The following is a 12,881-nucleotide window of genomic DNA, read 5'->3' as shown; positions in this document are numbered from 1 at the left end:
TAAACTCACCTCAATATGTCTTTTACAGTCATTTAAACCACCATGGGCAATAGAAAAGTCACTGTTGCAAACAGTGCAGCGAGCAACACTGTCATTATTTTTGACCCCTATTAGGCAGGGGTACACTTTAGTGTAGTCTGGGGTGAAGTACGTTTTATATTTTGTTTTTTTGGAACATTGCCATGGCGTTGCAGGACACTAAACTGAACTGATGGACAATGAACGGTGGTGGTGGGGGGGGGGGGGGGGGTCGACTGTAAAGCCCGCCCATAGAGAAAGCTGATAGGTCTACTTAGCACAAAGAGAGACCAATCAGGATGCTGTCTCTGTCACGCTCTCGCTACGTCTCTCTCTCTTCTTCTCTCCCCCTCTTCCTCCTCATCACCCCCTCTTCCCCTCCCTTCCCCGCTCCCCCCTCCCCCCCCCCTCTCCTCCAGCTCTTGCTCTCAAAAAAATCAATTTCCGGAATATTGTAAATAATTTGTGGGCATCATGGAGCCACTATCAATATGCAGGAGACTCCCGGAAATTCCAGGAGAGGTGGGATGTCTAGAAATTGTTTCATTTCCAGTCCGAGCTGTTTCTGACATCTCCAAGCCTGAGAGCTTGAAACAGCAATGAGCAAAACAGCAATTGTCATTCTGCTTATTTTTCACCAATTGTCAGTGACAAAAATCACTGCTTTTCTGTTCAGAAACTATCTCCTGTCCCAATTAGGTGGTGAAATATTCCAAATAAGCTGAAGGAAGCCAGGCTGTTTTTTTTTCAATTTAGTTGTCCCAAATAAATGGCTGCTCTGAATAAGCAATGGCCTAATTGACCAGAATCCACTGAATTTGGAAATTATGGCCAGGAATTGGTTTATTATTGTTACATGTACTGTAATGCAGTGGAAAACCAGATGGAATATGAGGTGTTGCTCCTCCACCCTGAGCGTGGCCTCATACTCCTTCTACCTTGCTTCCATTCAAGGCCCAAAACAGCCCTTCCAGGTAAGGCAACACTTCACCTGCGAATCTGCTGGGGTCATCTATTGTGTTGGGTGTTTCCTATGCGGCTTTCTCTACATTGGTGAGGCCCATTGTAAATTGGGGGACTGCTTCGTTGAGCACCTCCTACAACTGGTAGTGTGGGTGGCAATTCACCATGATATATTTCAAGACTAGTAAGCAGGAACTTATTGGAAATTCCACCTCTGAGCACCATGAGGAATTGATTGTGAGGGAGTCCCTCCACCTATTACTTTACATGACAACATTGCAAAGTCCATCTGGTGAATTGCAAAGCCCTCAGGTTGTGTACCACAGTCAGATGAAGCAGATGTGCTCTGTCTAATAGAGACGTGGTTCACACAACCCTCTCAGTTCCCTTTGATAGGTAAATTCAGCTTTAAATTAATATACTTATCTTCCAGAGGCTTGAAAGTTTGCTTTGAATATCATGGGGAATGGGGGAATTCAAAATCATGTCGTTTCAATCACCAACTCTTGGGAGATTCAGTTTTTATTTTCTTACGTTGAAATTATTAGCAAAGTAAGTATGGGAACAATTTTTTTGCAAAGATTTACTCATTATTTTGATGTTCCTCTTATAAGATAAACAATGTAAATATCTTTCATTTAGTGCATTTTTTTTTTGGCCTGGCTATCGTTTCATGTCTGTTTTCATCTTTTTATTTCTGTATCTCTTTCCCTTTGAATTTATATTTAAATGTCTTTCAATTTTAAAATGTCTTGTGGTTCCTTTAATCTGTGGTTTATTTTGGTAAGTAGAATTATTTTTGTCACTGGCATTTATGTTGGTATTGAAATTCTTAACACTTCCCAATGGTTATTTGTGATTTTACTTAACTACATCCTAACCAGTTTGCTTTCAGCAATTTCATCATGCCATTGAAAGTTGCAAAGGTCAAGAATTTTAATAATCATGTTCTATTTTTCTTTTCAAAGCTGATATAAGTTGTGAGTGGGTAAAAGTTTCAATGATAGATTATTAAATATCTGATTCATTATTAATCACTGACTGGCATTTCCTTTATGTGAATAATGTGCAGCATTTAATGCCAGATATTCAGGAACAATATTAGCACTTTTTCCGCCTCTCACCTCCCAGCTTCTTGTATCATTCACCTCCCCCCACCATCCCACCTGTTTTCACCTATCACCTGCCAACTTGTACTCCTTTCCCTCCCCCTACATTATTCTGGCTCCTCCACCTTCCTTTTCAGTCATAATGAAGAGTCTAGTTCTGAAATTCCAGCTGTTTATTCCTCTCCATCAGTGCTGCCTGACCTGCTGAGTTCTCCAGCATATTGTTTTTTAAGATTTCTGGCATCTGCAGAATCTCTTGTTTAAGTTACAGAGAAAGGTTGAACAAGTTAGGTCTCTATTCATTGGAGCGTAGAAGGTTGAGGGGGGATTTGATCGAGGTATTTAAAATTTTGAGAGGGATAGATAGAGTTGACGTGAACAGGCTGTTTCCATTGAGAGTAGGGGAGATTCAAACTAGAGGACATGATTTGAGAGTTAGGGGGCAGAAGTTTAAGGGAAACACGAGGGAGTATTTCTTTACTCAAAGAGTGATAGCTGTGTGAAATGAGCTTCCTGTAGAAGTAGTAGAGGCCAGTTCAGTTGTGTCATTTAAGGTAAAATTGGATAGGTATATGGACAGGAAAGGAGTGGAGGGTTATGGGCTGAGTGCGGGTAGGTGGGACTAGGTGAGATTAAGGGTTCGGCACGGACTAGGAGGGCCAAGATGGCCTGTTTCCGTGCTGTGATTGTTATATGGTTATATGTGCCAATTTTATTAGCTTGTAATCAAGGGGCTATATAGCTTGTGAGAAATGGATTTTACAACAGTAAGTCATAATGATGGATCCATTACACATTTTCCCCAAGTTATGATTTTAGTTTTTTTGTTTTTACAAAAAAAATCATTGTGCAGGGCACAGAAGTGTCACATCCATGGAGAATAGTTTGTGGTGACATTTAGAAGTCATAATGTTCACTTCTGAACGGAAACTTTTGAAGTCAATATATTAAAGGAATAGAAATGGAAAGTGTTTTTTGTATATTTGGTAATAAATCTATAGAAATAATTGAAATTTACATATGGCAGCAATTTAAAAGTGGAAGTATTTTCATTGAATCAGTGCTGTGAGATGTGAATATGTTCTTATGTTCTGTAGGTATTCTGGGAAAAAACCCAGCAATTTGAGCAACAATACAAGACTTGTAGAATGGGTGCCGCAGAATGATTTACTTGGTGAGTTAAACTCCATGAGAGACTGAATGAATTCAGTTGAATAATATGCTTCTGATATTCATATGATAAACTGAAACTTAATTTACCTCTCAGAACTTTATTCAATCTGCTTTCATAGAATTTTAGGCAGCTATATGTAGGCCAAGATTTACCTTTCTATTTGTGACCCCTTTGGCTTTTTTTGTCAATTATCTTAAACCTTTTCAGTAGTTACATGAAAACAGTTTATTTACCCTGCCATAGGACCTTGTGATTTGAACAGTTCTGTGAACTTTCCTTTAACCTTGTTTCTAGAATGATCTCAGTTTATAAGACTCTCCACAGTACCTAAATTCTGCATTTTGATACCATTTTCTATAAAATCTCTTTTAAGGCCTTACCAGCATCTCTAAAGTTTGGCAGCAGTACTGGACCCAACATTCCAATTTGCATATAGGGAGTGATTTACAAAGTGTTAAAATAAGTTACTTATAAATTTTACTTTTCAAATCAAAGATTACATTGCAGCTTGGTCTTCTGACTTCTAAGTTTGGATGTAAACATGCAGCCCTTTAAAAGTGCATCACCATGCATTTTGCTTTAAATTACCTTTACTTCTGAACACTTCTGCCTTCCATCCCTTTTTACTACATTTGTATTTTTTAGTTTGCGAATTTCAAAACTATGCCTTGCATACTGAAAAGTGTTTATTTTATTGGCCAAGTACTGACTCAACCTTATCACTACATTATTTCCTTCAGTGTTGAAAAACAACTAGTCACCAATATTTTGTTTTCTACCTGTTCATTACACAATTGCACGTAAAAGGCATTACTGTTTTTATGTTGTGAACATCAATTATGGTCACAAGTCTTTATCACAGTTAACAATGCCATGAAATTGTGCTTACATTTTACTGACCCTGCCTCCTAATCTCTCTAAACTGCATATCATTTCAAGTTGAATTTAAATATACCAAGCACAGTTTAACATTATTTGATGTGCAAAATCTGGATTCCCTGTTTTGAGGGAGAATGTTGGAACTTGAAGGGGAAAATATGGGATTTGAGAGTCAGGGAGACATGGGATTTGAGTCATTGAGTCATACGGCACACAAATGGGAACTTTGGTAAACTATGCTCATCTATACTAATTTCATTTGGCTTCATTAGGTCTGTATTTATCTATGGCTTCTCTGCTTCTGTGTCTATCTAAATGCCTTTCTTAACATAACAATTGTATCTGATTCCATCTCCACCTCTGTCAATCTGTTTCAGAAACGACCAACACTGTGTTTAAAAAAAATCCTTGTCCCTCAGATCCCCTTTAATTTTTCTTTCACTTTTCTTTGGTACATATTCAAAATGATTTTGATTATGTACCATATTTTTTTTTAGCTTATCTTGCATGCAACAATCCGCCTAAGCCTGAATGTTGACATTTTCTGATGTATATGAATCCTGGCTGCTGCATTGTATGCAGATTTTCAAATGTAAGAGAAAATGTACATTACATCATGGAGTTTGTACCATTTCTGACTTCAGAATAAAAGCAGTCTAAGGTTGCTGGGTCTTGAATCCTTCTGAGAAAGAGCTACAGCACTATTTAAATGGGTTTGCTGAAGTCATCTTTCTTGCCAGTGGTATCAGAGTCTCCTTGATGCTCTGTTAGAAGTTTGGCCTTGATTTTGAGGGCAATCACTCTCAGTCCACCAAGTGACACTGGCAAAACCCAAACTGAGTTAGTAAACAGGTTTTCAGTTAATGCAGCTTTATAGTGTTCTTGACAGCAGTTTTATCATCATAGACTAATGGGGTTTGGATTTGTCATGCCATTATGGATATACTTGGTCAGTGTATGTCTTTAATTGATTTTTTTGTTTGGTAATATTTGTTAACAAAGATTGTTATTGTTGGCATTTTAAAGGAAAATCTTTCAGGCATCAGAATATCTGTTCCAAGGTTATCTTGGTTTATGCAAATTTTAAATTATTTTGCTTTGAAATAAATTTCTCCTGGAATGTGCAATGAAAATATACAAGAGGGTTAAGCAAGACTTTTTTGGCAATATGTTTTGAATTGCATGTGTATCTGCTGTTCTGGAATGAAGCTGATACTTTTATTTGTATAACCGCAGGCCACCCAAACATAAAAGGATTTCTGAGCCATGGGGGTCTGAATGGTATCTTTGAAGCGATGTACCATGGTGTACCTGTAGTTGGAATTCCCCTTTTTGGTGATCATTATGATACAATGACCCGTGTGCATGCCAAAGGGATGGGCATTTCATTAAACTGGAAAACAATGACAGAAGATGATCTGTATAATGCAATGGTGACGATAATCACTGATCCACGGTAAGAGAGAATGACTTACAATATATTGCAGAAATATGGAAAGCATATTGTTGAATTGAATGTTTTAAAAGATGGACTAACAACATCAGCAATAGACATCCTTAAAAATAAGTCAAAATAAATGGGAACCAATATCTGTCTAAGAAATTAAGGTGTAGAAGATTGTAGAAATAAACAGTTAAAAAAGGTTTTTGAAAAGAAATGGAAGTTTAAAATTGGAATTGTATTGAATGTGGTTTAAAATGTATTCAGTATAATGAAGCATTACTATGTGGTATGCAATGTTGCATGAATTTAAAAGGCTGTGAAATGCTCTAAGTGAGGTTATGGAAGAGAAGTACCAGGCACATTCAGAAAAGTGATATTCCACGGACAACTGAGATAAAGGAATTGTAATGTAGCTAAAAGTGCAGATCTGACTTGATATAAATGAATGGGAAACTATGATTAATGTGTTAGCTAGTTTGCAGTTATTCCTGAGAAATGAAGATTAGAACAAGTCCAAAGTGAGACCAGGATGTTTGGGCTAACGGACTGCATTATTCAGATCAAATATCTATTCCCAGATTTGTTTTATTGCTTAATAATAACCAAACATTCTGAATGATATTATATGTGTTTCATCATTTGCTGTTGATGAGCCTCCTGAGTGGGTAATCAGTTAGAATTTTTTAAATTTTGTTCTAGCTATCTTCAAAATTGCTTTGCTAAGTAAGTGGATGTACTGAAATTGAGTCAGGCTATAAAACCATAGATTGGTCTTGTGTTCCAGAACCAAATGCTGCCGGTATTTATAAGGCCCGGTATTCTAATTTGAACCAACGATAACAATTTCTATCATACTGATGGCGCTGACACTTGACTATACTTTAATTCTTTGAATCACTGTATTTTTTCAGCTATTTTGAGGTTGTGATGAAGTATTCAAGTAAACACCTATGTTTGGAAGTTCCTCAATACATAGCAATTCTTCAAAGGAAGTGGTTGTCATCATAAACCAGAACTAAAGACAAGTTAAATATCTGCACATGAATAAAAGATAAACAAAATGCAGGGTGACTGTGCTATCAACATTGCTCTTTTGGTAAACTAAATTTGAGCTGATGGCCGCCTTTCAAGCTGTAATTGTTCATAAATTCTGTTGTGGTATTTTAAGAATAGCTTTTGTCTTCCTAATAAATTTTAATTCTCTGTAACTAGCACAAATTTCATCAGTGAACAAGATTTCCAAATGTAGTAATACAGGTTTCCCCCACTATCCAAAGGTAGAGTGTTCCTATGAAATGGTTTGTAAGCCGGAATGTCGTAAAGTGAATAAGCAATTATCATTTATTAATATGGGAAAAATTTGTGAGCGTTCCCAGACCCAAAAAATAACCTACAAAATAATGCCAAATAACACATAAAACCTAAAATAACAGTAACATATACAAACTTTTGTAGTAAAAGCAGGGATGAAATGATAAATACACAGCCTATATAAAGTAGAAATTCTTTTCTGCAATCATTGCAGCACTGTCTAGCATAGCGAAAATCTCACTAAGCGGAAGCAGTCTCAGCAGAAGCACTCCCTCCAGTGACCTTTAAGCTATGAAGCTGCCAAATCATACCGAATAACACATAAAAATACACAGCCTATATAAAGTAGAAATAATGTATGTACAGCGTAGTTTCACTTACCGGAATCGGGAAGAGAGCGAGCACACTGATAATGGTGTGTTAGGCTGAGTTGTCGGAGGTTGGGTGCATGGCAATTTTTTCCAATAAATTGCAGTTTCGTCACAGTTAAACACTTGCTTATACAAATAACCACCTTTGGTAATTATTTTCTTCAGTTCTGCTGGGAACTTTTCGGCAGCTTCAGTATCAGCCAAAGCACACTCTCCAGTAAACTTTAAGATACGAAGCTGCCCTCATCTCAAAAACCGATCAAACCGCCCATGACTACCTTTAAATTCCACTTTTGCAACACTTTCATCACCATTGTCCAGTGCTTTCTGTTTCAGCTTATTAAAAAGACTGACTGATTTCTCCTTAAGCATAAGATAGCGGAACACCACGCTTTGTACTCCTCAATCCACTCATGCAATAGACTTTCCATTTTATCCATTATTGGATGCCGACTAAGAAAGACCACTTTACTATGAGCAGGACCGACATTGGCAGCTTTCAAGATTCTTTCTATCTGCATATAAATAGTGCAAATGGTTCAACACGTGGACAATGTCCTTATTTCATTCACCACCGTCGAAACGTTTAACTATGTTTAGTTTTATGCTAAGTGAAACACCCTTACGAGCTCTTTTAGTCTCTTCCGATACCTTAGAACTCATCTTGCTAATGGATGCACAAAATAAATCGACATAAAGCACAGATGCTCACAGGCACGTGCTTAAGCAATTGTGGCTAGAATGCAGTTCTGAGGAGGAGCTTGGCTGCTTGGGGTGCGCGCTGCCTTTTTTCGTAACAGTGAAAACACCTGTTAGCGAAAACAGTTAACTAATGTAGGTCTTTTGTAACAGTGAGGTGTTGTAAAGCGTACGTTCAAAAAATGGGGGCCACCTGTACAAATAGTAAAAATAAAAATGATCAGTCTTGTATCTAATTTTGTAGAAAAACTGCAGGACCTGATTGCATTATGAAAGTGCAGCAAAGTGTCCAAAAGATCATCTAAATAGTTTTCATTTCTTAGTGTTAAATTCATTCTTGCATCTATTGTAGAAATACTGTCACAAGTGGCTAAGTAAGTCATAAATGCACCCTAAGTTTTAACTAATATCTCAAAATATTTTAGGGTGAAAATAAAGGTTTAATTGTCCTAAGGAAACTCCGCTTGAAGGAGCAACAGCTTTTATCAGTCTGGGTAGCCTCCAAACTGATGGCATGAACATTGATTTCTCGAACTTCCGATAATTGCCCCCCCCCCAACACCATTCCCATTACCATTTTCTTCTCTCACCTTATCTCCTTACCTGTCCATCACCTCCCTCTTGTGCTCCTTCCCTTTCCGTTTCTTCCATGGCCTGTCCTCTCCTGTCAAATTCCTCCTTCTCCATCTCTTTTATCACTTTCACCAATTGATTTCCCAGCTCTTTACTTCACCCCTCCCCCCTTCCCAGTTTCACCTATCACGTACTACCTTGTGTTTCTTTCTCACCTCCCCCCAACTCCTTTCTCTGACTTTTCATCTTTTTTTCTCAAGTCCTGATCAAGGATCTCAGCCCGACATGTCGACAGTTTACTTTTTTCCATAGATGTTGCCTGGCCTGCTGAGTTCCTCCAACATTTTGCATGTGTTACCAGCTTATCTATGCTAATCTCCTTTGTCTACAATCCATGAAGTATAGTCTAATCAATGTTTTTTTTAATAAAACAATGTCATGTTCTTCAGTTTATTTTTGTATAGTATTTCAGCTTCTATTTAGCTTTCAGTTTCATGCTATTTGGTGAAAGTCACCTTTTTCTAGTTTTCCTTTTCTGCATGTACTTTGGAATGTGTTGAAGTTCCTGCTGGTTCAATATTTGGAAAAAATTCCGTCAGAGGGACCAGGTATTAGTGACATCACGATGTGGGTTTCCCCTTTTGTCTTTCATGAGTAGAGTTCAGAAGGTGCTGGCAGTTTCACAGTGAACTGATAAACAGCTGGGAGCTTTATATCTGCAAACATTGGAGCAATGTATATTTGTGTTACAATTCAAGGTTATGGCTCACAATTTGAAGTTAATGTGTTTTAGAATTTTATCAGTTACAATAAAAATGGAATGGAATAATTGCTATATTGCAGTACTCTGCCAAGCACTTTTTCCATTATGTACTTGTATTTTCTTGGAACTGGTTGAAAATTGGTCAAGCAGAGTCTGTTTTTATTGTTGGCAAATGTAGTTTATTGATTAATACATTGTTATCTTTTTAAGCTACAAGCAACGTGCAGAACAGTTATCGCAGATCCATAAAGACCAACCAGAACATCCCGTGAGCCGAACAGTTTATTGGATTAACTACATCCTCCGTTACAGAGGGGCAGCACATCTACGTGCTGCTGTGTACAATATCCAGTTCTACCAGTACTATTTGCTGGATGCATTTCTGCTAATTGCAATAAGTGTTATTGTTGCATTCAAGTTAGGATTTTGGATAGTAAATTGGGTCACCAGAAGGTTTTCATCTAAATTATTGCAGAGTAAAGCTAATGGATGCTGCTGCAATGGAATACCAAATGGTAAACATCGGAAGAACGGTCACATCAAACATGAAAAAAAAGTGAAATGAGTATCAATTCCATGATGCTGGGAAATATATAACAGTTAACTGTTAATATTCCAAATGTGTAACACATTACTGGCAGCATTTAAGAAAATAACTGTTAATATTCTCCACTATTTAACCTCATTTTGCCTAAAATTCCATGTGCTGACTAAAGGGCCGATAAGCACAACTTAAAATGCAATACTGTATATTTGAATCTTGGTATTTCTGCACAAATTACTTTTGGCACTGAAAATAAGGGCCTTAATTCTTGGAGCCTTTTATTTTGAATTTTTATAAACCATTTTGTGATTTATTAGTGACTTGTGTGCCCCAATTTTTAAAACGAATTAAAAAAAAGTGCTTTGATATTTCTGAAAAATCATTTCTTTTTTTTTAACTTGTTTGTGTTCTCAGATTATGTAAGTTAGGAGTATATTGAATAACACACTAATTCAATGGTGATTTGGTATACTCAATTATTTGACCTATTTAAATGTTTTATTTGCTATGATGAGTTCCATAGTAAATAAAACGATCTCCTGACCATAAAGAATTACAGTTTTCTTCGCCATCACTATGATTTTTATTTACAAACATATAGCCTTCACTAAATCAAAAGTGGTATATAGTTCAATGATTGTCAAGTATTGATTAACTGATCTAATTTGATGATTCGTTTCAGATTTTCAAGCCAAATTACTAATTGTGTGGTTGATGAGTAGAAGAGGAAAGTACACTATCTTAATTTTACCTGGTTTATATTTTATAATTCATGGATATAGGAAATAACATGCAGTTATAACACACATTAAACAGTATACTTATAGGTGCACCATGTTTTTAATGCAACTTGGGAAATCAAATTTAAAAATGCCGCATCCATGATGGGCGGTCATCATTTCCACATAATATTTCACAGAATTTTGAGTGCATCACCTTTTTCTCTAGGGCCATGTATTAACTCAATGCAAAACCAAGTCATCACCTTCCAAATTGATCTCTCAAACTGAATAAATGTGTGTTGGGAATTAATTTGCCAGATAAATATATAATCAAAAGTCACAAGGTCTAGATTCCACCAGGAATATCTTGGATTGGCAAAGTTGAAGGTTTATATTTTTTTCAGTATTATTTTACTATTTGTCTTTATTCTGTGTCCTCTCCCGTGGCCCAGAAATGTGAAGCTGATGCATTTAACTGTCCAAGCAAAAATGCTTGTTGCCCATCACTTGCCAAAGTATTTTTTACATGGTCTTTACATTTTCTCATCAGAACATACTGTAGGTAAGTATTTATCTGTTATTTTCTGCAGTTGCATGTTCACAGTTTCTTTCTGTTCTTTTGAATATCTCTGGGGCACACAATTCACTGTTTTGTAACTACTAGCCTTGTGCTGCTCTCCTGTATGTTTGTCCTAGTTTGTCTACTGTGTGATGTGTTTACTGACAAACTAGACCTTCTGTGAGTGCATTTTTTTAAAAGTTATTCTAATTGAAGTTCATGTGTCTGTCAAAGGAACTAAGAGTGCCTTGTATCTAATGTTATTATTGCCTCCTTGATTCTGACCAAAATATGGACTGTATTTTTCTATCCTACTCAGAGCCACAGATGGCCATTGACTGTAGGGAAATTGACAGGCTATGAACAGCTGATAGCTTTAAATAATTTAACAAACAAAAGTTGATGTGCAAGTGCACATTACTTTCACTTCTGTTCAAAGCCCTGTGCAGTGCTGCGATGAAGTGGCCATACAGAAAACAGATGAATGACTTTGAGGCTATGATTGGTGGGATGATAACAAGGTGGTTTTAGCATATCCATGGAATGGAATAACAGATGCAACGTTTTCAGGCTCAAGCATAGCTGGGCTAAAGCTGAAAAAGCAAGCAATAAGCACTGATTACATGCTGGCCTGGAACCCTTCTTTTTATATGCATATATAAAAATGTAAATGTCTGTAATTTCAGCTACAGTTTTAAGTATACACACTGGCATCTGTTATTGCAATAAAGTTAAATGCAAAACATCAATGCTGCGTTTGCTTTACAAAAATTGTTACATTGTACATAGTTATAGATAATAAGCATTTGCTGATGTCCATTGCAATTATACTGTTTTGATTTTTTTCTGAATTACATTTCCATATACTGAAAAAAACACAAAATGAACACCTCACTTTAATCACTTGTCATCTCCTCCTCCTTTCCCACCTCCACCCCCACATTAATCTAGTTTCTGCCCCCTTCCTTTCTAGTCCTGATGAGGCTATCTCAGCTGAAACATTGACTGTTTATTTCCCTCCATAGATGGTACCTGATCTGCTGAGCTCCTCCTGTATTTTGTGTGTGTGCAAACAATTTTGGTTCTTTGGGCATTAGTTGATTTTGATATTAGTTTGAGAAGAAATAATTTTTGTGTTCAGTCCTGACATGGTTTATGACTAGAGCTATCGGAAACTTGGACTACTTTTTAAGAATTCCTTTGCACTAAAGAAATAACTTTTTAAACTTTGTTTCTGGAGTCCCTATGAAATCAATTGGAATCCATCTAATTTCCTGGTAGATGTCTAAAGTAACAGTCATAGAAAAGTACACACAGAAACAGGTTCTTCAGCCCATCTAGTCCATACAGAAAACCTTTAAACTGCCTGCTCCCATCGGCTTGTACCTGTTCCATAGCCCTCCATCCATGTACCTATCCAAACTTCGCTTAAGCTAGAAATTGAGCTTGCATGCACCACTTGAGCTGTCAACTCATTCCGTAGTTTCACAATCCCCTTTAAACTTCTCACCTTTTGCCATTGCCTTGTGACCTCCAGTTGTAATCCCACACATCCTCAGTGGAAAAAGCCTGCTTGCATTTATCCTATTCATACCCCTCAATATTTTGTATGCTTCTATCAAATCTCCTTTCAATCTTACATGTTCTGAAGAATACAGTCTTAACCTATTCAAACTTTCTTCATAACTCAGATTCTCCAGATGTGGCAATGTCCTTGTAAATTTTCTCTGCACTCTTTCAATCTTATTAACA

General features: G+C 36.9%; 1 protein-coding gene across 2 annotated transcripts in view; it reads left to right on the top strand.

The window, feature by feature from the left end:
• The window catches only part of ugt8 (UDP glycosyltransferase 8), a 132,576-nt gene extending 120,711 nt beyond the window's left edge, over positions 1–11,865 (top strand). For both annotated transcript variants that reach the window (XM_059988783.1, XM_059988782.1), the window contains 3 exons: positions 3,188–3,264; positions 5,380–5,599; positions 9,515–11,865. In XM_059988783.1, coding sequence (XP_059844766.1) covers positions 3,188–3,264; positions 5,380–5,599; positions 9,515–9,869 — 652 coding nt within the window. In that variant the 3' untranslated portion in view covers positions 9,870–11,865. The remainder of the gene's footprint in view (positions 1–3,187; positions 3,265–5,379; positions 5,600–9,514) is intronic.
• The last annotated feature ends 1,016 nt before the right edge of the window (positions 11,866–12,881 follow it).

The sequence above is a fragment of the Hypanus sabinus genome, chromosome 14, assembly GCF_030144855.1.
Source record: "Hypanus sabinus isolate sHypSab1 chromosome 14, sHypSab1.hap1, whole genome shotgun sequence".
NCBI lineage: Eukaryota > Metazoa > Chordata > Chondrichthyes > Myliobatiformes > Dasyatidae > Hypanus > Hypanus sabinus.
This window is presented reverse-complemented; position numbering and strand designations above follow the sequence as displayed.